Source organism: Bombina bombina, chromosome 9 (genome assembly GCF_027579735.1).
Source record: "Bombina bombina isolate aBomBom1 chromosome 9, aBomBom1.pri, whole genome shotgun sequence".
In the NCBI taxonomy this organism is placed as follows: domain Eukaryota; kingdom Metazoa; phylum Chordata; class Amphibia; order Anura; family Bombinatoridae; genus Bombina; species Bombina bombina.
In genome coordinates, this window is record NC_069507.1 from 83,875,321 (window position 1) to 83,902,363 (window position 27,043).

The 27,043-nt window shown below is 38.6% G+C and overlaps 1 protein-coding gene across 1 annotated transcript in view; it reads left to right on the plus strand.

Moving 5' to 3' along the window:
• Nucleotides 1-670: 670 nt before the first annotated feature.
• TFAM (transcription factor A, mitochondrial) overlaps nucleotides 671-27,043 on the plus strand; it is a 53,243-nt gene continuing 26,870 nt past the window's right edge. Inside the window, exons 1-5 of the mRNA XM_053692236.1 lie at nucleotides 671-828; nucleotides 7,015-7,176; nucleotides 10,772-10,842; nucleotides 11,961-12,110; nucleotides 21,054-21,149. Coding sequence (XP_053548211.1) covers nucleotides 7,095-7,176; nucleotides 10,772-10,842; nucleotides 11,961-12,110; nucleotides 21,054-21,149 — 399 coding nt within the window. The 5' untranslated portion in view covers nucleotides 671-828; nucleotides 7,015-7,094. The remainder of the gene's footprint in view (nucleotides 829-7,014; nucleotides 7,177-10,771; nucleotides 10,843-11,960; nucleotides 12,111-21,053; nucleotides 21,150-27,043) is intronic.

The following is a 27,043-nucleotide window of genomic DNA, read 5'->3' on the forward strand; positions in this document are numbered from 1 at the left end:
AAGTTCTCTAATTCATTTGACCATACACTGTGTTTTTAAAGCTCACAAAGGGGTTAAATACACAACAGATCCTGGCCCTGTGCAGAGACTGATGCCAATCCAATCAGCAGCATTAGTTACACATCTAAATAATATGGGTTTCAGATCAGTACCAACAGTGCTCTGTGCGGTACTTCTACTGTGTGTTTAACCCATTTGCAGGGATTACACAGAGTGGTGCAGGATTATATGTTCTAATGAATTAGACCACGTCATTTTGAACTATTTTGTCCCTTTAACTCATTTCTAGTCTTTTTTATATATTGTTTTGAGTTGTTTTTTTTTTACCTCGAATTGAATCAGATACAAAGCAATTTAGCAGAACACATCATTGAATAGTTTGGTTATTGAAGGTATTATACCAAAATCGTGTTTGGATAGTGTTGGGACTACTGATTACGATAAACCATATTGCTTGCTTTATACGATTTAGCAAGGTCACAACAGTTCTGTATGAAGATAACCCTCACGATAGCTCTAATACAAACATCATCACCAACTGACACAGGAAAATAAAATGACCCTGAACGGTGTCACGTGCTACTATGTACCAAAAACAACACAGCCATATGCTAAAGTAGATAAATTATTACCAATAGCTGCATTGCTCCCAACGGAAGTGACGTCTTGAGACTTCCCGGCATGCAATGGGTTGGACTGTCAGACGGAGCGGGACCTGAACATAGTGCTGCAGTTGGTTTGATTCTTTACCATGGTCTCGCTGCTGTCCCGGGGTATCGGGGTGTTTGTCAAGGCTGTAGTGGAGCTGAAGGCCACGCAGACAATAAGGTGGCTGCACGGGAGGGGAGCTCTGGGCAGGGATATTCAGTATTCGGTTTCCTAGAGCCTGTCCTGGGCACCTGTTAGGGTCACTGGGACACATGCTCTGCTCTCAGGCCTATCGAGCACTGAATAATATCACACCAGCCTTGTGTTTTTTATGTATAATACAACAATATAGCACGTGTTTTACTATAAATCATAACGGCACATTCCAAAAATCTGTTGGGAATCTACTAAGTATTTATGGAATAACCTTAAAATGTGACTGTAGTTATTCTGCTATGGAGACTCTGCGTCCAGAGGACAGTAATTATTAAATTCTGCTATCGAGTCTTTGGGTCCTGGGGACAATAATTATTAAATTCTGCTATGGAGACTGGGTCCTGGGGACAGTAATTGTGCTATGGGGACATTGGGTACTGGGGACAGTAATTGTTCAGTTGTGCTATGGAAACGTTTATCTCTAATATCACACAATAGCAAAATAAAAATATAAGAGTTTTCATTTAGACTTTGGACCTTGGCAGAAAAATCACAGCTCTGTATTTATTGCACATAAAGATTGTAGTCTTGCACTGAGATCAAACACCATGCAATATATTTATTTTATTTAAAGCTTTATTTAAAATATCCATTTAGATAAAGATTGTAGTCTTGCACTGAGATCAAACACCATGCAATATATTTTACTTAAAGCTTTATTTAAAATGTCCATTTAGATTTTTACACTTTTCACTTACCTATGGTGCGAGAAAAAGAACCAACTAGTGAGGATTAAATGGATATGAATCCCAAGCTTTTTCTTTCATGATTCAGATAGAGCATGCCATTTTAAACAAATTTCTAATTTAATTCTATTATCAATTTTTCTTTGTTCTCTTGGTATGTTTTGTTGGAAAGCAGCGATGTATGCTTAGGAGCCTGCCCATTTCTGGAGCACTTTATGGTAGCAGTTTTGTAGGCATATTATCCATTTGCAAGAACACTAGATGGCATCGCTATTTCCTGCCATGTAGTGCTTCAGATGCCTACCTAGTAGGGCTGTGCGATTTTGAAAAAAAAAAAAAAAAATTACGTTTTTCGACCCAAAAATACGCAGTTTGCGATTTTATTAAAAATGACAAACGCCTTACTTTTTCAGTTAAAATTTTATTTAATACTACAGAGTCTTAATGTACTTGTTTTTCAATGGCCAATACACTCTATGATTGATGATCACTCAACTCAATTATCAGGGAATGCAATGGAATCAAATGTTATGCGTCACAGAAGTTAATAAATAAAAATAATTAAAAACACTTTAAAGTTATTGGACGCTAGTACTACTCCTTTAATTGCTCATACTATGATGATTATCTACACTCAACTCAATTATCAGGGAAACTTTTTGTTTTGCAGTCTAATAAAAGGTAATTAAATCAATTTTTATTACCTCTGTCGCATCTAAAACAGAACTTTGTTAAATTGTTTTTTGTTTTTTTTTTAAAGAATTTTCCTGTTCTGAAAAAACGCAAAAACCCCCAAAAACTTTTTAACTTTATGCTTGTGGGGGCATATCCCTGGCTACCAATGGAGCTGTGGCAGTTTTATCAGCCAGCGTTACTTTCGCACAGACTAGTTGTGCACAAACCTGTGCTTCCTGTTAGTTTCAAAATAATCCGCTATAATTTAACCTACAAAAATCCCTTTATAATGTTTTCTCATAGGCATAGAAGATTTTCCTTTAAAGTCCATTTGATGGGGTTCTTTCCGGACAATATGCATATTCTTCCAATTTTGGGATTAAATGGTTATTTCCTTTTACCCTATTTAACAAATATAATAAAAGTGACTAAGAAACAGCTGTTCAAATATAATCTTTTGAGGGTCTATACATGATAGGAATTCAGTTCATTGCAACTAAATTATGGCAGGATGTCTGAATACAAACACATTAAATCAGTCCCTATTTTAAACTACCCTGCTCATGCAACTATAGCATTTTTAATTCAGTGCTCACTGCTTAGAATATAAATAGAAAACTAATGCAATTATTTCTTACCTGTTCAAAACTGTTTTTTTTTTTTGGGTTGGAAAAAGTTTTGCCTAAATATAAGACCACTCGCAAATTAACCTGCAACCATTGTAAATGACAGAGATGTCCTGCTAGTACTGATACTGTACAATACTTGACTCAGGCAGTTCCTTCTTTCCCGCTCAGCAGGAAATGTTTCAGAACATTGCCGTCGTAACCTGCGGCAACGCTCTGATTTAAAACTGTCAGAAGTAGAACATAGCCGCACAGGCAGATGAAGGAGGGGTGGGTGCCGTGGGGCCGCAAAAAATATTTTGTTCCAAAAAACCGCGGACTCTTGCGATTCTTAAATTGCGGAGGTTAATCACGGTTTAAAACCCTATATTAAAGGGACGCTGAACCCACATTTTTTCTTTCGTGATTCAGATAGAGCATGCAATTTTAAGCAACTTTCTAATTTACTCCTATTATCAAATTTTCTTCATTCTCTTGGTATCTTTATTTAAAAAGCAAGAATGCAAGTTTAGATACCGGCCCATTTTTGGTGAACAACCTGTGTTGTTCTTGCTGATTGGTGGATAAATTCACCCACCAATAAACAAGTGCTGTCCAGCACCAAATATTGGCTGGCTCCTTAGCTTAGATGGCTTCTTTTTCAAATAAAGATGGCAAGAGAACAAAGAAATTGCTAATAGGAGTAAATTAGAAAGTTGCTTAAAGTGAAGGTCAATTTTCATGTGAAAGTGCCCGTTTTTTAAAAAAACTATTAAAAACGTATTTTAAAAATACCACCTTCTTCTGAAACGCCGGATCACCGTTCTGAAACGATGCCCCGCCTGCTTCTTCCTGGTTTACTTACACAGCAATGACGAAACCGGCTTCCTCCAATCACGGCGTTGCCTCAGTCAATGATTACCCTGGGGGGGGAGCCGTGATTGGAGGGTGCCAGAATCGTCATTGCTGACGTATGAAGAGGCTTGCGACGGGCTGGTGAAGCACTGGAGCGGCTTAAAGTATATTTTAAAAAATTGGCTGAAATGTCAATTTTCATGAATGAAAGTGCCCTTGTTTTTTTATAGTTTTTTTTTTTTTTTTTTTAAACCCGGGCACTTTCACATGAAAATTGACCTTCTCTTTAAAATTGCATGCTCTATCTGAATCCCGAAAGTAAAAATTTGGGTTCAGTGTCCCTTTAATAATTTTCTATCACTTTCTAAAATACATCTTTTTATTTATCGTAAATCCCACTTCCAAAACAACCCCCCCCCCCCCAAAGTACTTTTATATTCAAGACAGCACTAGCCAATACACTATTGCTTGTGTCTGTTTATTGTACAGTACTAGTAATGAAATAGAACTGGAGCAAGGCTTAATGTGATTGTAAAGTTTAATGAATAAGTGCCCGGTATCTAAAAATACTCTTAAAAACAGGGGCACTTTCATTCATTAAACTTTACATATGAAGCTTCTTTTTGTAAATACCTTTTCTTTATGCAAAACAGACCGGCGATCCTCTGCCTGCTTTTCCTGCTGTAGTTAGCATAGCGAGGACGAATCCGGCTTCCTCCAATCGTTGCGTGGCCCCATGAGCTGGACACCAAAGGGGGCGTGCATAATATTCTAAAATATTCTGCTATCCAAAGCACAAGTTAATTGTATAATTTAACCTAAATGTATTTAAAGGGACAGCAAAGTCAAAATTAAACTTTTATAGTTCGGATAGAGCATCCAATTTACATCTGTTATGAAATTTGCATTGTTCTTTTGGTATCTTTTATTGAAGTGTAAACCTTGGTAGGCTCATAAGGGCTCAGGAATGTGCACGTGTATTTAGCATTCTATGGCAGCAGTGTTTTGCAACATTGTATAACAAAGCTACAAATAATGTTCCAAAACACCGCTGCCATAGAATGCTAAAGACGTGCACACTCCTGATCCCTTATGAGCCAACCTAATTTTGCTCTTCAATAAAAGATACCGAGAATGGAGCAAATTTCATAGCAGAAGTAAATTGGAAAGTTGTTTAAAATTGCATGCTCTATCCGAATCATAAGTTTAAAGGGACACTGTACCCAAAATTTTTATTTCGTGATTCAGATTGAGCATGACATTTTAAGCAACTTTCTAATTTACTCCTATTATCAAATTTTCTTCATTCTCTTGGTATCTTTATTTGAAATGCAAGAATGTAAGTTTAGATGCCGGCCCATTTTTGGTGAACAACCTGGGTTGTCCTTGCTGATTGGTGGATAAATTCATCCACCAATAAAAAAGTGCTGTCCAGAGTACTGAAACCAAAAAAAAAGCTTAGATGCCTTCTTTTTCAAATAATGATAGCAAGAGAATGAAGAAAAATTGACAATAGGAGTAAATTAGAAAGTTGCTTAAAATTGCATGCTCTTTCTGAATTACAAAAGAAAATATTTGGGTACAGTGTCCCTTTAATAATAATTTGTGCAATAAAATATTGAAAAAAGTATTACTAGTTTATTTTAGCTTAAATGGATACTAAACCCACATTTTTTCTTTAATGTTTCAGACAGAGCATGCAATTTTAAGCAACTTTCTAATTTACTCCTACTATCAATTTTTCTTTGTTCTCTTGCTATCTTTATTTAAAAAGCAGGAATTTAAAGCTTAGGAGCCAGACAATTTTAGGTTCAGAACCATGCATAGTGATTGCTTATTGGTGGATACATTTAGCAAACCAATAAACAAGCATAACCCAGGTTCTCAGCCAAAAATGGGACAGCTTTTAAGATTTACATTCCAGCTTTTTAAATAAAGGTAGCAAGAGAACGAAGAAAAATTGATAATATGAGTAAATTAGAAAGCGCATGCAATTTTAAGCAACTATCTGAACCATTAAAGAAATAATTTGGATTTAGTGTCCTTTTAATATTGTTTTAAATTTTAGCTGTGTGGATAGTAAAATCATCTGGGTGGTGCACCCATTAAAAGGTCCTGAGAATAACGCTGGAAGTTGTTTGTTAAAATGTTTTGTATGAAAAAATGTAATGGACAGTCTACCTGAATTTTTTTATTGTTTAACTCTTTGAGTGCTAACGACGGCTCTGAGCCGTCGTAATTTGTCCCAGTCAGGTGCTGACAGCTCAGAGCCGTCACTAGCACTCACCCGCCTTGAGGGCAATCTGGGGGCTCTCACTGACTCCCACCCCGGCAATCTGGCTTGTATAGTGACAGGCATCTCCAGGGCTTCACGTTTTGCATGGTGGCGTCACGCACAATGACGTGATGATGTCACTGCGCAACTTTATTTAAAAATTACAATGGACAGTATATTGAAATGGGGGCATGCTGCTTAGAAGCCCGTATCTCAGGCATCTAAGTAGCTAAAGACCCCCAAGACCCACCGTTGGAAAGGTAATCACCTAACCTTTCTAATGTATGTCTTGGAGATCTGGGGAAAAAAAAAAAAGTAAAAAAAAATATATATTTAAAAGACAAAAAACTTGAATCCAGCTTGGCACACAGGTGGGAAATTGCTTAGCACTCAAAGGGTTAAAAAGATAATCGGTAGCCTACTGCATAATGCTCGTAGGGCAAGCATGGCTGTTAGCTAAGAGGTGGAAACCGTCGCCTCACTGAAAAAACTGAGCTGTGCTGCGGGTGGCCGGAGGAGCTTAGGTTAGCGCTTAAACTGCAGAGAAATAGTTACCTATTCATCAGTTCTTTTTTTAAACCAATGAATGAAGGTCGCTTTTATTTTAGTGATGGTAAAACCTACCATATTTTGAAACGTTAGAATTTACCATCACTTTAAATATACTTTTTTACCTCTGATTACCTTGTATCTAAGCCTCTGCAGACTGACCACTTTATCTCAGTGCTATTTACAAACTTGAATTTTAGCCAATTAGTGCTGGTTCCTGCATAACTCCACAAGAGTGATCACAATGTTTATATATATATATATATATATATATATATATATATATATATATATGTTACACATGAACTGGCTGTGAAAAGCTGATATAATAATGCACTTAGATATGAGGCGGCCTGCTGAGGCTTAGAAACAGTCATATCAGAATATCATTTTGTCTGTTTTAGGATGCTTATCTAAAGTTTTAAATATCTGGTCATTTGTTTTACGGTGTCTGGCTATTTGGTGTGTAGTGTTTTACATATGTGTATTTTTATTCCTTACGTAGATGTAACAGCCTTGCAGGCAGCATTTCATCCTGGCAATGCTTAACTTCAAGGTGGTTTTCTAACAGCCAAAAACAGCCCGATGGCTGCCCAAAGAGGCCGCTTTCTGCCTACATCCGTTTTTTTTGTGAAACAGATGCCGATACTCCATAAACAACATCCAGGTGAGCAAGAAAGTGGGGGAATTACTTTCTGGGTGAGCTTAGATTACTGTAAGCTTTATTTAAACATATTTTGTGTATTTTTGGGTAAACACAGTTTTTATTTTATACCAACAATAATGATCATTGATGGGAAATGAGCATATTTTGTGCCTAGGGCAGCAGGATTTAGAATGGGGAGCAAATTTTAAAGGGACATGAAACCCAGAATTTTTCTTTCATGATTCAGATAGAGCATACATTTCTAAAAAAAAGGTTTTTAATTTACTTCTATTATCAAATTTTTGTTCCCTTGTTATTCTTTGTTGAAGAGATATCTAGATAGCGTGCACATGTCTGGAGCACTACATGACAGGAGATAGTGCTACCATCTAGTGCCCTTGCTAATGTGTAACATTGTAGCAAAACTGCTGTCATTTTAGTCCTGCAGACACGTGCACACTCCCGAAATTACCTCCCTGCTTTTCAACAAATAAGAATGCAAAGAAAATATGATAATAGAAGTAAATTGGGAAGTTGTTTAAAATTGTATGTTCAATCTGAATCATGTAAGAAAAATGAGTTTTGTGACTACCCTTTAAGGGGTAGTCCTGTGGCATTAAACCTTCCCACTCCTATGTCTAACAAATATTGATCCATTTTATTACAATTTAACCCCTTAAGGACCAAGGACGTGCCTGACACGTCCTCTGGGGTTTCAATCGCTGGAAGCGATGGTGATCTCTTCCAGATGCTTTCAGGGTATTGCAGTGATGCATCGATATTGAGGCATCACTTCAATACCCTTTTTTTTTACCCACTGATGCACAGAGGGCCACTCTGTGGCCCTCTCTGCGTCGGTCATCGATGGTGCCGATTGTTGGTGGGTGGGAGCTGTAGCAGGGAGGCGGGTGGGCGGCCCATCGTCGGTCAATTTCCTGATCCGGTCATACGGGAGTGCGGCGTGCATGCGCCACATTTGCCTAAATATATTGTAAATGTATGGGAAGGAGGAGGGGGGGGGAATAAATACTGGGCAAGAATCTGGGAGGGGGCAAGTTATTGAGGGGGCAGCTACACTAGAGAAAATGTGTGTATGTATATATAATAAAAACCTTTGTTATTCGTAATTAGAAGGCCGCTAATGCCGCTGCACACCACATTTGTATTATGCCCAGCAGTGAAGGGGTTAATTAAGTAGCTTGTAGGTTTAATTTTAACTTTAGTATAGAGATCAGCCTCTGACCTGACACATCCCATCCCTGATCCTTCTCAAACAGCTCTCTTCCCTCCCCACCTCACAATTGTTACCACCATCTTAAGTACTGGCAGAAAGCATTTTTTATTTATATTCTGCAGTGTTGGATCCCCTCTTAGCCCCTGACCTTCCTGATCCCTCCCATAAAGCTCTCTAACCCTCCGCCTTCTCTACCTAATTGCCGCCATCTTGGGTACTGGTAGCTGTCTGCCAGTACCCAGTTTGCCAAAAAAAATAATGCCAAAGCCATATATGTCTGCTATTTCTAAACAAAGGGGATTACAGAGAAGCATTTACAACCATTTGTGTCATAATTGCACAAGCTGTTTGTAAATAATTTCAGTGAGAAAACTAACGTTTGTGAAAAAGTGAACAATTTTTTTTTTTTTAATCGCATTTGGCAGTGAAATTGTGGCATTAACTATACCAAAATGGGCCTAGATCAATACTTTGGGTTGTCTACTAAAAAAAATGTATATATACATGTGAAGGGTTATTCAGGGATTCCTGACAGATATCAGTGTTACAATGTATCTAAGGCTAATTTGGAAAAAAAATGCTTTGGAAATAGCAAAGTGCTACTTGTACTTATTGCCCTATAACTTGCAAAGAACATGTAAACATTGGGTATTTCTAAACTCAGGACAAATTTTAGAAACTATTTAGCATGGGTGTTTTTTGGTGGTTGTAGATGTGTAACAGATTTTGGGGGTCAAAGTTAGAAAAAGTGTTTTTTTTTCATTATATTTTATAATTTTTTTTTTATAGTAATTTATAAGATATGATGAAAATAATGGTATCTTTAGAAATTCCATTTAATGGCGAGAAAAAACGTATATAATGTGTGGGTACAGTAATTGAGTAAGAGGAAAATTACAGCTAAACACAAACACCGCTGAAATGTAAAAATAGTCCTGGTCCCTAACGGTAAGAAAATCAAAAAATGTTCTGGTCACTAAGGGGTTAAAGGGACAACCCCCCCAAAAATGTTTTACTTCTATTATGAAATTTGCAGCATTTTACTACTGGCAACTATCTGAACATATCTAGTAAGCCAGTCATGATTCAAATGTGTGCAGGCACCAATCAGCAGCTAGCTTCCACTAGTGTAGGATATGTGGGTATTCTTTTTCAACAAGGGATACCAAGAGAACTAAGCACATTTGAAAATAGAAGTGAATTTATAAGTGTCTTCAAATTACATGCTCTATCTAAAGTATGCAAGTTTAATTTTAACTTTCCTGTCCCTTTTTAAGGATCTTTTGTTTTCTAGTGGGATTCATGACCCCTGCATGGGCCTCTATATGGTGGAGCGGATTAATCGGAGGCCATGGCAGCTTAAAAAAAATTAATACATTCCTGATGGGAAACCATGTCAAATTAATCCTGTGTAAATTAAAGGGACAGTAAAGTCAAACATAAACTTTCATAATTCAGATCATGCAAATTTTAACACCTTAACTATGGCCATCATTCATATGCCTTCTTATTAGTGCCTGTTTATAGTGCAGGTCTTGCCGATGTCGCAACATCACGCTATATCTGCATGTTTCCGGTAGTGAGGCATGCAGTACTAGCGCAGTTTCTCCACTATCAGCAAAGCTGCGCTAGTAAACAGCTGTCTGTCGTTAAGAGGTTAAACAACTTACAAGTTTACTTCCATTGTCAAATTTGTTTTTTTCTCTTGGAATACCTTAGAGTATACCTAGGTAGGCTCAGGATAAGTAGTGCACTACTGGGAGCTAGCTGGTGATTGGTTGCTGCACATATATGCCTCTTGTCATTGACTCACTAGTTGCAACTAGCTCCCAGTAGTGTATTGCTTCAACAAAGGGATACCAAGAGAAGTAAGCTAATTTGATAATTGAGGTAAACTGGTAAGTTGTTTAAAATTGCATGTTTTGTCTGAATGATGGTTTAATTTTGACTTTCCTGTCCCTTTTTATCTCCTTCGCTACCGGGAAATTTCAGATAAAAACTTGCTTGAAGTACTAGAGAACTATAATTTATTTACCTACAAAATAATATAGTAAACAACCCTAGATATTGATCTAGGCCAGTGATGATGAACCTTGGCACTTCAGATGTTTCAGAGCTACATTTCTGAAACATCTGGAGTACCAAGGTTTGGCATCACTGATCTAGGACCATTTTTATATATTTAATGCCGCTATTTGGCCCCCAAATTAAAAAAAAAAAAGATTAAATATATATATATAATAATAATTGTGTTTTTTTTTTGTTTTTTTTTTAAATAGCATTTTTGACATTTAGAGCTGTTGCTAATTAATGGTGTGTGATTTACAACAATACAAATTATTCTTTGTTTTCATATATATATTTAAACTTCTTTTCTCACAGAAATTAAACAAGTTGATCGTACTAGAAAAATTGCACAGGAATGGAAAGAACTTCCACAATATATCAAAGAAGTAAGTAACGGTTAAAATACTCGGGTGTAAATATACATTTTATTATAACCGTTGCATTTTTAATTACTCTGAACATAATCACATGGATTAAAGGGACATTTGAAAGAATAAAATGCTTAACTAGAAGGATGACCAATTGGCGGACCAGGCCATATGTGGCCCACTGCATTCGTTTTTTATGGCTCCTGGGGCAAAGTGGAATTGAAAATGTGTGCTTTAAGAACTTGTGGCAAAGTGGTCACAACTCAGAAGAGCTCTTGAGGGGAGGGGCAGCAACAGGGTACCCTGCAACCTAACCAAATTTAAAACCTTGTGCATTGATCTGCGGCACTCGTTTTAGGAAGATGGTTATCACTGCTCTAACACATTTAAATCTTAAGCCAGCATTTTCTTAAAGGGACACTCAAGTCAAAATAATCTTAACAATTTTTACTTTCTTTATTTTTGCACTGTCTTTTTATATGCACAATTTCTGAGGAACAAGCTCGCCAGGTATATGTATACTACTCTGTGATTGGCTGATGTCTGTCACATGATACGGGGGCCAGCAAATAAGAAAAAGTAAATTTGCTCGGAAAAAAAAATCTGTTTTTTGAAATTCAGAGCAGGTGTTATTGCATTGTCTTTTTTATTATGCACTTGTTAATTATGCAATTCTACTGCATTTAGTGGTCCTTTAATTGAATGTTGTGGTTAACACCTGGGGTTAAAGGGCCGTTAAACACTAAATATATTTTATAAGCATAGCATTGAGGTTATTTCCCACTTCTCTCTAATCATTACTGCCGCCATGTTGGAATCTGTATTTCACTACATTCCAGTGCTGACCTGTTTGGACAGATACCTCCAGAGTAACCTAGGTTCCTTAATGGCAGCACCCCATTATTAGAGGGATCTACATGAACTGCGTTTAGTCTCCCTTTAAATACATAATGTTATGATCTCAAGCTCAAAGCATTACTGCTTTTGAGACGGCCACAGCCAATCGGGAGTGGCATATATATGTAGTGTATGTGTGTGTATCACGCTCTCGCTCTCTCTATATCCATTTAGTCCTCTCTTATTCTCATCTTTTTATATATATATTGGGTGAAAATATTTATTTTTATTGTTTTTAGCCCTTTGTAACAGCTGCAAGTGCAGAACAGCTAAAGTTCCGGGAGGAATATAGAATATATAAAGAAAGCCTAACGCCGTCTCAGTTGGAAATTCGAAGAGAAGAAAGACGACAAAGAATGGCCAAAAGTAAAAGCATGAAGAAAAAAAGGGTAAAATGTGTTTTATGTATTTTATTTTTCAATTTTCTGTAGAAAAAAATGTTGTTGTTTTTGTTTTCAGATTTAGGCATAACATAGCCGTCTTAAACGGTGCCCATCAATGAGGATGATTTTCTCATCCTTTTAAAAGGTAGATCTTATTTACCTTGTGGAGTTATGATCGGTAATCATCAGCCACTCTTTATATACTTAAGTCAGCTGTCTTCGACAACGCATGTGACATCATCAGTGTGCAAAGGGAGCTACTCAGAAGCAGATGCACTGCCAGACGCAGGGTCTCTTACCATTTATAGGGGCATGCGGTACATTGGTTAACAAAGTGGTGTTTTCTCTTTCAGACGAGGGGTCACATAGCTCTCAAGTGCAGGTGGTTGTTTTAAAACTGGTTATTACCTGCAACACTAAGCAGCAGAAACCTTTAGAATAAACACGGCCTCACCTCTTTTAAATAAGAGGTCACTTATCTCATATTTGAGTGAACTTTCTTCCCACTAGAAGGTGATCACTACAGGGAACTGTGCTGGAAAGGGGCATGGAGATTACCTGCACCACTAGACACCATAAACATGTTTTATAAGACCCTCTATCTCCTTCTGTCATCTGTGCAAAAGGATGCTAGGCCCCTTATTTCCACTGAGTAGCCTTATTTCCAGTTGCTGTAAAACAAACTACCTAATACATGTAATTGTATTTTCTGAAAGTGTCTAATTTTAGTGAATGTGAGAGTCTAAAAACCTCTTATTTACAGCTGATATTATGGCACTAATGTTAGGGATTTTGTTGAGTAATCTTTAAATGTAGATGTTGTGACAGTGATACAAATGAGCAATCCGTCTTAGAGAGAGATATAGATATAGAATGTTTGACTGTAGCTCTTTGTTCCTTGTAACACGGTTTCACCTGGTATCTTTATGATAATGAAGCCCCCTAGTGGTCTTTAAAGTGATATTTACTGACCTGCAAGTTTCATTACTTGTTTTAAATATTGACAAAATAAGTAAAGTTTTAGTGTCTATAAAACAATGAGAGCTGCCATGTTGTAACTTAGGTTACCTTCTTTGCTGTGGCCAATTAGGGATGGTTATAAATGGGTCACTAGAGTGTGCAGCCAATGGCTGTGTGGAATATAACAGTGTTCTGCACTTCCATTTCAAACAGCTGAAAAACTCAAAATTTCAGAATAGAATTACAGGAAAAGGGGACAAAATAAATAATGAAAGTATATTAGAGATTTTTGTTTTATATATACAGCTTATTTTACATTACCATCTCAAAGTGTTAAATGTCCCTTGATTGATAGAATGATGTCTTCAAAGCAAATATTAGCCAGTGAATAATATGTATGTGTATTTGTAAAATTCACATTAGTTTATTTAAATATAAAAAAAATAACATTCTAATGTCTATATAGCAGTGGCTGCTGCCATATTGTAACTTAGGTTTCTTTTTCTGCAAAGGCCAATTAAGGACAGTTATAAACGGTTAAAGGGACAGTCTACTCCAGAATTGTTGTTGTTGTTGTTTAAAAAGATAGATAATCCCTTTATTACCCATTCCCCTGTTTTCCATAACCAACACGGTAATATTAGTATTGTATCTAAGCCTTTGCAGACTGCCCCCTTATTTCAGTTCTTTTGACAGATTTGCATTTAGCCAATCAGTGCCTTCTCACTTGTAAATATATGGGCGTGGTCACAATGTTACCTGTATGGCACACATGAACTTACGTCCTCTAGCTGTGAAAAACTGCCAAATGCATTGAAATAAGGGTTGGCCTTTAAGGTTTTAGAAATTAGCATATGAGCCTACTTAAGTTGAGCTTTCAACAAAGAATAGCAAGAGAACAAAGCAAATTTGATGGTAAACGTGAATTGGAAAGTTGTTAAAAATTGCATTCCCTATCTGAATCATGAAAGTTTTTTTAATTTTGACTAGACTGTCCCTTTAACTAGAGTGCAGGGTGGATTTGATTTAAATGATAGTTTTTCATTTTTAGAATAACTTCAGATTATTTTTCCAGTTATATCAGACCATTACTGATTTAGTTATATATCATTAGATATGCATAGATAGATAGATCATTGAAATGAATGACATTATTGGGAAGTATCTCCAGCTTAATAGGTTAATCTTTCATATTTGATCAACTTTTCAGCTGTGCTTTATTGGAAGGAGAAAGTGATTACCTTAATAATTGAAATAATTTAATTTAACTAAATAAAAATAACCATTACTTTAATAACAATTTAAAAAGTTTTATTTAATTTAAACAATAACACTATATATATTTTTTTTTAATTCATGCCCCCCTCCTCACACTTAGGTCCTTGTGCAGATATATTCCACTCCAAACAATCTTCTCTATTCAGTGAGCTTCTAGAAACTTATTATGGGTTGATTCTGTGTACATAGATTTGCAGGGGAGCAATGGCATTAAAGGGACAGTAAAGTCAAAATTCAACTTTCATGATTCAGAAAGAACATGCAATTTTAAACAATTTTCCATTTTACTTCTCTAATTTGCTTTGTTTTCTTGGTATCCATTGTTGAAAAGTGCACTATTCTGAGCTAGCTGCTTATCACTGTCTCACGCAATATGCTCAGCTAGGCCCCTGTAGAGCATTGCTCTCCTTCAACAAAGGATATCAAGAGAATGAAACAAATTAGATAATAGAAGTAAATCTGAAAATGATATGCTCTATCTGAAACCCAGACACTTCTTACATGATTATGTCCCTTTTTAAGGTCTATTTCTCAACTCTGTTTTATAAAAAATTTGCTTTGTAGAATGGGCATCTATATAATATCTTCAAGATGGAAAAATTGTCCAAAATAATCACACAGAAACCTCTTTGGAAGCATGACGCACTGAATGGATTAAAGGAATTAATTTACCAAAATAATTATTCATTACAGCCATGAATATACATAAAAAGAGAGAGAGAGATGCACTCAGCTGAGACAGAACAAAAGCTGGAAAAACTTCCGTGCCTGTTCATTTTATTATAGTGTGTCACTCAGGGTGCATACTCTTTTAGCACACTATGCCCCTTCACAGAGAAAAAATATCCTGTAGCATATCAGTCTGATCCTGCCCAATGACAGTCCAGCGCCGAAATACCAGGCAATTCTTCTCTGAACAAGAGAAAACAACAACCCCAGACGATCGTTTCGGCCTTTTGTGGGCCTCGTCAGTGAGGTGCAGTTGCATCTCTCTAAGGGCATGTGTGCAAGGAGTCCACGTCAGGTTTCCCCTTTTACTCTTAGGGAGACCCAAGAGCAATTTGCATAAATAAAAAGAGAGAGAGAGATGCACTCAGCTGAGACAGAACAAAAGCTGGAAAAACTTCTGTGCCTGTTCATTTTATTATAGTGTGTCACTCAGGGTGCATACTCTTTTAGCACACTATGCCCCTTCACAGAGAAAAAATATCCTGTAGCATATCAGTCTGATCCTGCCCAATGACAGTCCAGCGCCGAAATACCAGGCAATTCTTCTCTGAACAAGAGAAAACAACAACCCCAGACGATCGTTTCGGCCTTTTGTGGGCCTCGTCAGTGAGGTGCAGTTGCATCTCTCTAAGGGCATGTGTGCAAGGAGTCCACGTCAGGTTTCCCCTTTTACTCTTAGGGAGACCCAAGAGCAATTTGCATAAATAAAAAGAGAGAGAGAGATGCACTCAGCTGAGACAGAACAAAAGCTGGAAAAACTTCCGTGCCTGTTCATTTTATTATAGTGTGTCACTCAGGGTGCATACTCTTTTAGCACACTATGCCCCTTCACAGAGAAAAAATATCCTGTAGCATATCAGTCTGATCCTGCCCAATGACAGTCCAGCGCCGAAATACCAGGCAATTCTTCTCTGAACAAGAGAAAACAACAACCCCAGACGATCGTTTCGGCCTTTTGTGGGCCTCGTCAGTGAGGTGCAGTTGCATCTCTCTAAGGGCATGTGTGCAAGGAGTCCACGTCAGGTTTCCCCTTTTACTCTTAGGGAGACCCAAGAGCAATTTGCATAAATAAAAAGAGAGAGAGAGATGCACTCAGCTGAGACAGAACAAAAGCTGGAAAAACTTCCGTGCCTGTTCATTTTATTATAGTGTGTCACTCAGGGTGCATACTCTTTTAGCACACTATGCCCCTTCACAGAGAAAAAATATCCTGTAGCATATCAGTCTGATCCTGCCCAATGACAGTCCAGCGCCGAAATACCAGGCAATTCTTCTCTGAACAAGAGAAAACAACAACCCCAGACGATCGTTTCGGCCTTTTGTGGGCCTCGTCAGTGAGGTGCAGTTGCATCTCTCTAAGGGCATGTGTGCAAGGAGTCCACGTCAGGTTTCCCCTTTTACTCTTAGGGAGACCCAAGAGCAATTTGCATAAATAAAAAGAGAGAGAGAGATGCACTCAGCTGAGACAGAACAAAAGCTGGAAAAACTTCCGTGCCTGTTCATTTTATTATAGTGTGTCACTCAGGGTGCATACTCTTTTAGCACACTATGCCCCTTCACAGAGAAAAAATATCCTGTAGCATATCAGTCTGATCCTGCCCAATGACAGTCCAGCGCCGAAATACCAGGCAATTCTTCTCTGAACAAGAGAAAACAACAACCCCAGACGATCGTTTCGGCCTTTTGTGGGCCTCGTCAGTGAGGTGCAGTTGCATCTCTCTAAGGGCATGTGTGCAAGGAGTCCACGTCAGGTTTCCCCTTTTACTCTTAGGGAGACCCAAGAGCAATTTGCATAAATAAAAAGAGAGAGAGAGATGCACTCAGCTGAGACAGAACAAAAGCTGGAAAAACTTCCGTGCCTGTTCATTTTATTATAGTGTGTCACTCAGGGTGCATACTCTTTTAGCACACTATGCCCCTTCACAGAGAAAAAATATCCTGTAGCATATCAGTCTGATCCTGCCCAATGACAGTCCAGCGCCGAAATACCAGGCAATTCTTCTCTGAACAAGAGAAAACAACAACCCCAGACGATCGTTTCGGCCTTTTGTGGGCCTCGTCAGTGAGGTGCAGTTGCATCTCTCTAAGGGCATGTGTGCAAGGAGTCCACGTCAGGTTTCCCCTTTTACTCTTAGGGAGACCCAAGAGCAATTTGCATAAATAAAAAGAGAGAGAGAGATGCACTCAGCTGAGACAGAACAAAAGCTGGAAAAACTTCCGTCCTGTTCATTTTATTATAGTGTGTCACTCAGGGTGCATACTCTTTTAGCACACTATGCCCCTTCACAGAGAAAAAATATCCTGTAGCATATCAGTCTGATCCTGCCCAATGACAGTCCAGCGCCGAAATACCAGGCAATTCTTCTCTGAACAAGAGAAAACAACAACCCCAGACGATCGTTTCGGCCTTTTGTGGGCCTCGTCAGTGAGGTGCAGTTGCATCTCTCTAAGGGCATGTGTGCAAGGAGTCCACGTCAGGTTTCCCCTTTTACTCTTAGGGAGACCCAAGAGCAATTTGCATAAATAAAAAGAGAGAGAGAGATGCACTCAGCTGAGACAGAACAAAAGCTGGAAAAACTTCCGTGCCTGTTCATTTTATTATAGTGTGTCACTCAGGGTGCATACTCTTTTAGCACACTATGCCCCTTCACAGAGAAAAAATATCCTGTAGCATATCAGTCTGATCCTGCCCAATGACAGTCCAGCGCCGAAATACCAGGCAATTCTTCTCTGAACAAGAGAAAACAACAACCCCAGACGATCGTTTCGGCCTTTTGTGGGCCTCGTCAGTGAGGTGCAGTTGCATCTCTCTAAGGGCATGTGTGCAAGGAGTCCACGTCAGGTTTCCCCTTTTACTCTTAGGGAGACCCAAGAGCAATTTGCATAAATAAAAAGAGAGAGAGAGATGCACTCAGCTGAGACAGAACAAAAGCTGGAAAAACTTCCGTGCCTGTTCATTTTATTATAGTGTGTCACTCAGGGTGCATACTCTTTTAGCACACTATGCCCCTTCACAGAGAAAAAATATCCTGTAGCATATCAGTCTGATCCTGCCCAATGACAGTCCAGCGCCGAAATACCAGGCAATTCTTCTCTGAACAAGAGAAAACAACAACCCCAGACGATCGTTTCGGCCTTTTGTGGGCCTCGTCAGTGAGGTGCAGTTGCATCTCTCTAAGGGCATGTGTGCAAGGAGTCCACGTCAGGTTTCCCCTTTTACTCTTAGGGAGACCCAAGAGCAATTTGCATAAATAAAAAGAGAGAGAGAGATGCACTCAGCTGAGACAGAACAAAAGCTGGAAAAACTTCCGTGCCTGTTCATTTTATTATAGTGTGTCACTCAGGGTGCATACTCTTTTAGCACACTATGCCCCTTCACAGAGAAAAAATATCCTGTAGCATATCAGTCTGATCCTGCCCAATGACAGTCCAGCGCCGAAATACCAGGCAATTCTTCTCTGAACAAGAGAAAACAACAACCCCAGACGATCGTTTCGGCCTTTTGTGGGCCTCGTCAGTGAGGTGCAGTTGCATCTCTCTAAGGGCATGTGTGCAAGGAGTCCACGTCAGGTTTCCCCTTTTACTCTTAGGGAGACCCAAGAGCAATTTGCATAAATAAAAAGAGAGAGAGAGATGCACTCAGCTGAGACAGAACAAAAGCTGGAAAAACTTCCGTGCCTGTTCATTTTATTATAGTGTGTCACTCAGGGTGCATACTCTTTTAGCACACTATGCCCCTTCACAGAGAAAAAATATCCTGTAGCATATCAGTCTGATCCTGCCCAATGACAGTCCAGCGCCGAAATACCAGGCAATTCTTCTCTGAACAAGAGAAAACAACAACCCCAGACGATCGTTTCGGCCTTTTGTGGGCCTCGTCAGTGAGGTGCAGTTGCATCTCTCTAAGGGCATGTGTGCAAGGAGTCCACGTCAGGTTTCCCCTTTTACTCTTAGGGAGACCCAAGAGCAATTTGCATAAATAAAAAGAGAGAGAGAGATGCACTCAGCTGAGACAGAACAAAAGCTGGAAAAACTTCCGTGCCTGTTCATTTTATTATAGTGTGTCACTCAGGGTGCATACTCTTTTAGCACACTATGCCCCTTCACAGAGAAAAAATATCCTGTAGCATATCAGTCTGATCCTGCCCAATGACAGTCCAGCGCCGAAATACCAGGCAATTCTTCTCTGAACAAGAGAAAACAACAACCCCAGACGATCGTTTCGGCCTTTTGTGGGCCTCGTCAGTGAGGTGCAGTTGCATCTCTCTAAGGGCATGTGTGCAAGGAGTCCACGTCAGGTTTCCCCTTTTACTCTTAGGGAGACCCAAGAGCAATTTGCATAAATAAAAAGAGAGAGAGAGATGCACTCAGCTGAGACAGAACAAAAGCTGGAAAAACTTCCGTGCCTGTTCATTTTATTATAGTGTGTCACTCAGGGTGCATACTCTTTTAGCACACTATGCCCCTTCACAGAGAAAAAATATCCTGTAGCATATCAGTCTGATCCTGCCCAATGACAGTCCAGCGCCGAAATACCAGGCAATTCTTCTCTGAACAAGAGAAAACAACAACCCCAGACGATCGTTTCGGCCTTTTGTGGGCCTCGTCAGTGAGGTGCAGTTGCATCTCTCTAAGGGCATGTGTGCAAGGAGTCCACGTCAGGTTTCCCCTTTTACTCTTAGGGAGACCCAAGAGCAATTTGCATAAATAAAAAGAGAGAGAGAGATGCACTCAGCTGAGACAGAACAAAAGCTGGAAAAACTTCCGTGCCTGTTCATTTTATTATAGTGTGTCACTCAGGGTGCATACTCTTTTAGCACACTATGCCCCTTCACAGAGAAAAATATCCTGTAGCATATCAGTCTGATCCTGCCCAATGACAGTCCAGCGCCGAAATACCAGGCAATTCTTCTCTGAACAAGAGAAAACAACAACCCCAGACTGACGAGGCCCAAGAGAGGCCGAAACGTACGTCTGGGGTTTGTTGTTTGTCTTGTTCAGAGAAGAATTGCCTGGTATTTCGGTGCTGGACTGTCATTGGGCAGGATCAGACTGATATGCTACAGGATATTTTTTCTCTGTGAAAAGGCATAGTGTGCAAAAAGAGACTGCACCCTGAGTGGCACTGGCCTTGTGGACAAGCACGGAAGTTTTTCTAGCTATTGTTCTGTCTCAGTGAGTGCGTCTCTCTATTCTCTTGATTTTATGTAAATTACTCTTAGGTCTCCCTAAGAGTAAAAGGGGGAAACCAGACGTTGGACTCCTTGCACACATGCCCTAGAGATATGCAACTGCACCTCACTGACGAGGCCCAAGAGAGGCCGAAACGTACGTCTGGGGTTTGTTGTTTGTCTTGTTCAGAGAAGAATTGCCTGGTATTTCGGTGCTGGACTGTCATTGGGCAGGATCAGACTGATATGCTACAGGATATTTTTTCTCTGTGAAAAGGCATAGTGTGCAAAAAGAGACTGCACCCTGAGTGGCACTGGCCTTGTGGACAAGCACGGAAGTTTTTCTAGCTATTGTTCTGTCTCAGTGAGTGCGTCTCTCTATTCTCTTGAAGCCATGAATATACAACATCTTGCTATATAATTAAAAAAAAATATATGTATCAGGATGAATAACCTTTTAAATTATAATGTACCTTAAATAGAAACATTCCAACTTAAATAAAAATCAGATTTTAAATATTTAAAAAAAATCTTTTCTTTTTTTTTTTAATCCACCCTGTATATGGCACACATGAACTAGCACTGTCTGACTGTGACAAGCTAATAAAATGCCCTGAGATAAGAGGCAACCTGCAGGGGCTGAGAAACTGGCACATATTTAGAGGTTGTAAAATATATCAATATGATGCTGTTGGTTGTGCAATGCTGGGCAATGAGTAGTAAAGGAGTTATCTATCTTTTTAAACAGTAAAAAAAAGTAGAGTAGTGTCCCTTTAAGGGAGACTTCAATAACATTGTTTTATCTCTACAGGAGTTGACGGTATTTGGAAGACCAAAAAGACCTCGTAATGCTTTTAACATTTTCATGTCTGAAAACTACCAAGAAGCTACCGGAATTTCAATGCAGGTACAATAACTGGATCATGAGTTTAAATCTCCATTTTAGTAATTAAACTGATGGTTTCAAACTGTGCTCTACTACAAATATTATTAGTGAGATAAAGCAGAATTTGAATAGTTATGTCTATGTGATGTGAAAACCATTTATGAAATATTGAATGAAAAAAACACACGCGCACACATATATATATATATATATATATATATATATATATATATATATATATATATATATATATATATATATATATATATATATATATATATATATATATTTAAATACATTTTTTTTTTTTGTGGGGGTACTCACCGACTCATAAGGGGTCATATTTGTAATTATCATGTAAATACTAGTGGGGGCTGCAAAATGCATCACACATTGTAAATAATATTGTCCCTTTGCTTTACTCAGTTACTAAGCAGAAAATATCAATCAAAAATCAATGAGAACCGGAACCTTTTCTTTTACAAAAAAGCACTGTGTATATGTGTGTGTGTGTGTATGTATGTATGTATGTATGTGTATATCTATCTATACATATACAATTTGAAGATTGCAGCACTCTCACAAACTCTTCCCGACTCGGCAATAATCAGACCAGGGTGCATCAAGGATGCAATAAATGAATAAAGAAAATGCACTCTCTGGATTTAAAAGTTTCAATAAACTTTACTGTGTGACGTTTCGAGGCTTTCACCCCTTCCTCAGACAAAGACATTGTGAACAATGAAACATTATAAAGACATACATAAGCCCCTCCCCCTCAGTGCACCACCAATAACAAGTGAACCTGAACCCTTTGCAATCAATTAGCTAATTAACCTTTAGCCATATGTTCATTTCATGATATGCCATTACGCTACAATGTATTTCAATACCAGCAGTGAGTTGTCATAATACATATATACATATGTACATCGATTCTATTGTATTTAGATTAGCTTGGTTAATGCTTATTCACTGTATATGCTGCTACCGAGCTCATAATTCTTAGATTTACGAAGCTGAGATAGAGACAGAGTCGTGTCGGTAAATGGAATATATTGGAATCACTCTGTGTTTATGCGCTCCAGGGAGAATCTACCTGCTTAAACGTCAGGTTTAAACCTATTTCAAAAGAGCACTATAAAGCTCATTTTATTTGTGCGGTGAAGATGTGTCAGTAGCCTAGCACGCTATTCATATCTATTGTAGGGAACCTCGCATCCTGCGTTCGTGGGCAAACGGGGGGGCATGGTTAAGCCAGCGTGTAAAATACGTAGCGCTCAACAGTGTAACCAATAGCGGAGTAATAGGGAAAACCTTGCAATTACCATTTCGCAATAAACAGCGTGTAGTAAAAGTGTATGCGAGATGCCAATAGCCAAAAATAGCCTTGCTCTACATGGGCTTGTAATACCATATTAAATGGAACAGGCAATGACCTAGTTGTAAAGTACCTATTATGTGGATTCAGCATATACCTAGTAAGTGGAATATAACTAGCCCCTACATGCCACTAATTGGACTTTGAAATAAACGATTGTGCATAACCATCTATACAGCCCAATGTATAAAGGAGTGTACCTGGCTTTTACACTGATTGCTAGTGCCAACTACAATAGTTAGGGGGAGCAGCAAAGGCGACAATAGAGAGAATGTTGATAAAAAGCTAGTAAATATTGTCTGAACTAACCCATAGATATACATCCATCTTATCCTATGGTCAGATCATCCTGTGTGCACCCTCTAGCCCCACTAAGAGGACCTGTGGACCTCATTAAAGTAGGTCATAATAAATAGATGTAGACATACTGGAAAACACAGTCAGTAAGACCCATAGGTAATAAAGCAAAAAAAGCAATAATGTTTGTAATGATGATGACAGGAACAAAATGGCCAATCATCGGAGGGCAATAAGGGCATCTTTGGATACTAACAAGACTAAGCAACCCGTTGCACGCCACTTTTTAGAAGCCAAGCATACTGTCAAAGATCTGAGGTTTATATTGATAGACCATGTGTGTGTGTCCCAGCCCGAGGGGGTGATAGGAAAAAGAAACTGTTGCAGATAGTCTAGATGGACTTTTAGACTGGATACGTTATACCCTAGAGGTCTCAATGCTAGTATTGATTGGCACTGTTTTCTGTAATAGTCCCTTGGAGAAACGTTTATACAATATTATTAACCCTTATACAGTGCTATCTACATTAAGTATATACAACACTTATAGTACAGGTACATTGCATACGTAATAGTCAGGTCTAATAGGACTAATTTCATAGTATTGCCATAATCATCATTATTGCTATTTTTGCTATATTACCTATGGGTGTTACTGACTGTGTTTTCCAGTATGTCTACATCTATTCATTATGACCTACTTTGATGAGGTCCACAGGTCCTCATAGTGGGGCTAGAGGGTGCACACGGGATGTTCTGACCATAGGATAAGATGGATGTATATCTATGGGTTAGTTCAGACAATATTTACTAGTTTTTTATCAACATACTCTCTATTGTCACCTTTGCTGCTCCCCCTAACTATTGTAGTTGGCACTAGCAATCCGTGTACAAGCCAGGTACACTCCTGTACACATTGGGCTGTATAGATGGTTATGCACAATCGTTTATTTCAAGGTCCAATTAGTGGCTTGTAGGCTAAACATATTAGGGGCTAGTTATATTCCACTTACTAGGTATATGTTGAATCCGCATAATATTAGGTACTTTACAACTAGGTCATTGCCTGTTCTATTTAATGTGGTATTACAAGCCCCTGTAGAGCAAGGCTATTTTTGGCTATTGGCATCTCGCATACACTTTTTTACTACACGCTGTTTATTGCTAAATGGTAATTGCAAGGTTTTCCATATTACTCCGCTATTGGTTACACTGTTGAGCGCTACGTAGTTTACACGCTGGCTTAACCACGCCCCCTGTTTGCCCGTGAACGCAGGATGCGAGGTTCCCTACAATAGATACGGATAGTGTCCTAGGCTACTGACACATCTTCACCGCACAATACTCCAGGTATCCCTAGTATGGGGTTCTAAGTACATGTAAGAAATGAGCTTTATAGTGTTCTTTTGAAATATGTTTAAACCTGACATTAAAGCAGGTAGATTCTCTCTGGAGCGCATAAATAAACACAGAGTGATTCCGATATATTCCATTTACAGACACGGCTCTGTTTCTATCTCAGCTTCGTAAATCTAAGAATTATGAGCACGGTAGCAAGATTTACAGTGAATAAGCATTATCCAAGCTAATCTCTATCTATATCTCAAACATTGTAGGTGGATTAGCATTCACACTTTGAGACTATCAGCCAGGGTGTCAGGGAACAGAAGTATTATAAATGGAGAAATGGATGCGCACTCACCGGACTTTTCAAAAACAGGTGCAAATTTATTGTGATGTTTCGGGGGTCCAAACCATTTGTTCCCCGAAATGTCACAATAAATTTGCACCTGTTTTTGAAAAGTCCAGTGAGTGTGGATCTATAATGTATGCTGCTTTGTATTATTCCTGGTATTTTGAACAACACTCACATAACAAGCACATAGCGTACCACATTCTTTCGCATTCGTCCCGCTCACCTAGCAACTACCAGGGTGGGTTACAAAGCTCCAAACTGAGGCGCTTAGCTGGGCGTTACAAGTCATTGTCTTGTCAACAAATAGGAGGCGGCTTGTAGTCAATAAGGGAGGTAGCTTTTTTTATTAAAGGAATGGCATTTTTTTTTCAGTGTATGACTGTTTAGAAGATGGTTTTTTTTTTTGGTTTTTTTTTTTGGTTTTTTTTTCTCGAGGCAGATGAGTTGGCAAAACATGGAACCAAGAACACAGTGTCCCTCTTTCTGTCAATTACATAAAAGCCATGCGGATGCCAACGATTTATAGGGGCTGAACTGAGAAAGTGAAACGTAGCTAGAGATTGCTGATTATTTTACTTTATCACCCAAGCGCAGTGTTTCCCAACCGTGGTCCTCAAGTACCCCCAACAGCCCTGGTTTTCATTATAGCAGAACCAGTACACAGGTGAAGTAATCAGCTGATCAGTATCCACAAACATACAGCGACCAGAGAGCAGCGCTCCAAGAAACATCTCCCACGCAGCGGTACTCAGCCCAATCTGTAAACCACAGCCGTCTTCATGCTACCGCAGCTGCACGCCAAGGGGGAACGGTCCCAGGAAGATGACGTCACTGGTGCTAGTTCACACTAAGGCGCTCTACCAACGCCAGACACAAATATCAAACACGACCAAGGAACAGCACCTGGGAATCCGAACAGGACACAGCAGACTCTTCATATGACATCAAATTGATTTAATAAGCACCCAAAATAACAGAGTACATCAAGGCAAAAGTGCAAGGTCAAACATGTTTCGTGGTAATCACATATACTTCATCAGTGACCTGTAACTAACAAATAAAGGCTATCTCCATATATACTCTCTATACCTACCCTCCCCCTTACTAATTAATTACCATTATCTCAAACACCTGAGAGACATAAGGTCTCTCACAAGTGAATAATAAAAAGGATGGGGAAAAAGTGGAAAAAATAATAAAAAGAAATACAAAATAAGTTATGCAATAAAAATAGATGCATAATAACAATCTCCTACTTATTTCTTAAAACAAAGATCAGAAGCTATATTTTGAATAGGAACAATTAATTTCAATACACATCTATATTGTGAGAATACTATAAGTGCTGATACAAAGCATGCATAGTACATGCATTAATAACATAATTGCTGATGTAAATATATCTAACACAATTTCTAAAAATAGATCTACAAGAAAACAAAATAATAACGTTTATACGTTTTCCTTTACAGAAAATAGGAGGAGGGGTAGACAGTACAAAAAGGGTAATCCTCAGTCTGGTAAGAAAGTCGCATTCAGTGATACCGACACTGAATATGACTATGATTCGTCTGATTTAGAAGGAACAACAGACACAACTAGACAGCAAGCCACCACTACCTCCTATGTTCTACAGACTAGAGAGGACACACAAGATTCACTAATAACCACATAGTCAAAAAACAAGAAGAGGCCCCCTCAGCCTATACGAAAAAAATACGTAGAGGGGGCCGCAGATACAAGAGAACTAATTACCCCACAGATAAGTGTACAAACCAGAATGCACAGATACCCCCAGAGGAAGAAAACGAATCGGACAAAGAAATATATTTAGTAAACAGTAATGTCAATTTGTCTGGGTATAATTTAACCAATACACAAATTAGTCTTCTTTCCCTTTGTCTTAACTTTGCTCCAACTGTTCATTTTAATCTCTTTAACACAATAGTTGACTTGAATAGGTTTGTTTAGCATTTTGGTTCTCAAAAAACATTTTCAGAATGTTGAACAACCAACTCCTAGAGAGGGAACTGGTAATTCTACAGACATAACTACTAATTTTTTATTTTTTTGGATAAATGTGCCAAACTGGATCTTGTGTCACTGGATGCTGAGAATATTGTTGGTGGTCATATATCTATTATTAAAACGGATGACACCAAGCTAAAAGCTAAATCAGATTTTTATCCAGTACATACAAGATCCATTGCTATTGAGGTTTTCCAAAAATCTGTAGAATTACAGCTAAAGGAACTTAATGGTTCTATTGATTGGTCTGATCATAAGTGTGAAAATCTCACCAAACGAGTACCTAGCTTTACAAACTTTGAGAAATAACACTGATTTGGTAATCAGGGGCTCTGATAAGGAAGGCAAGATTGTTGTCCTAGATAGGGCTGATTATATTGCTGAAGTCAATAGGCAGTTGTCAGACACCGAGGTATATGAGAAATTACCTTACAACCCTATTTTTGCCTATCAAAGAGAGCTATCTTTAATTGTAGACTGGGCTGTCAAGAATGGTATAACACAGAAAAAGGT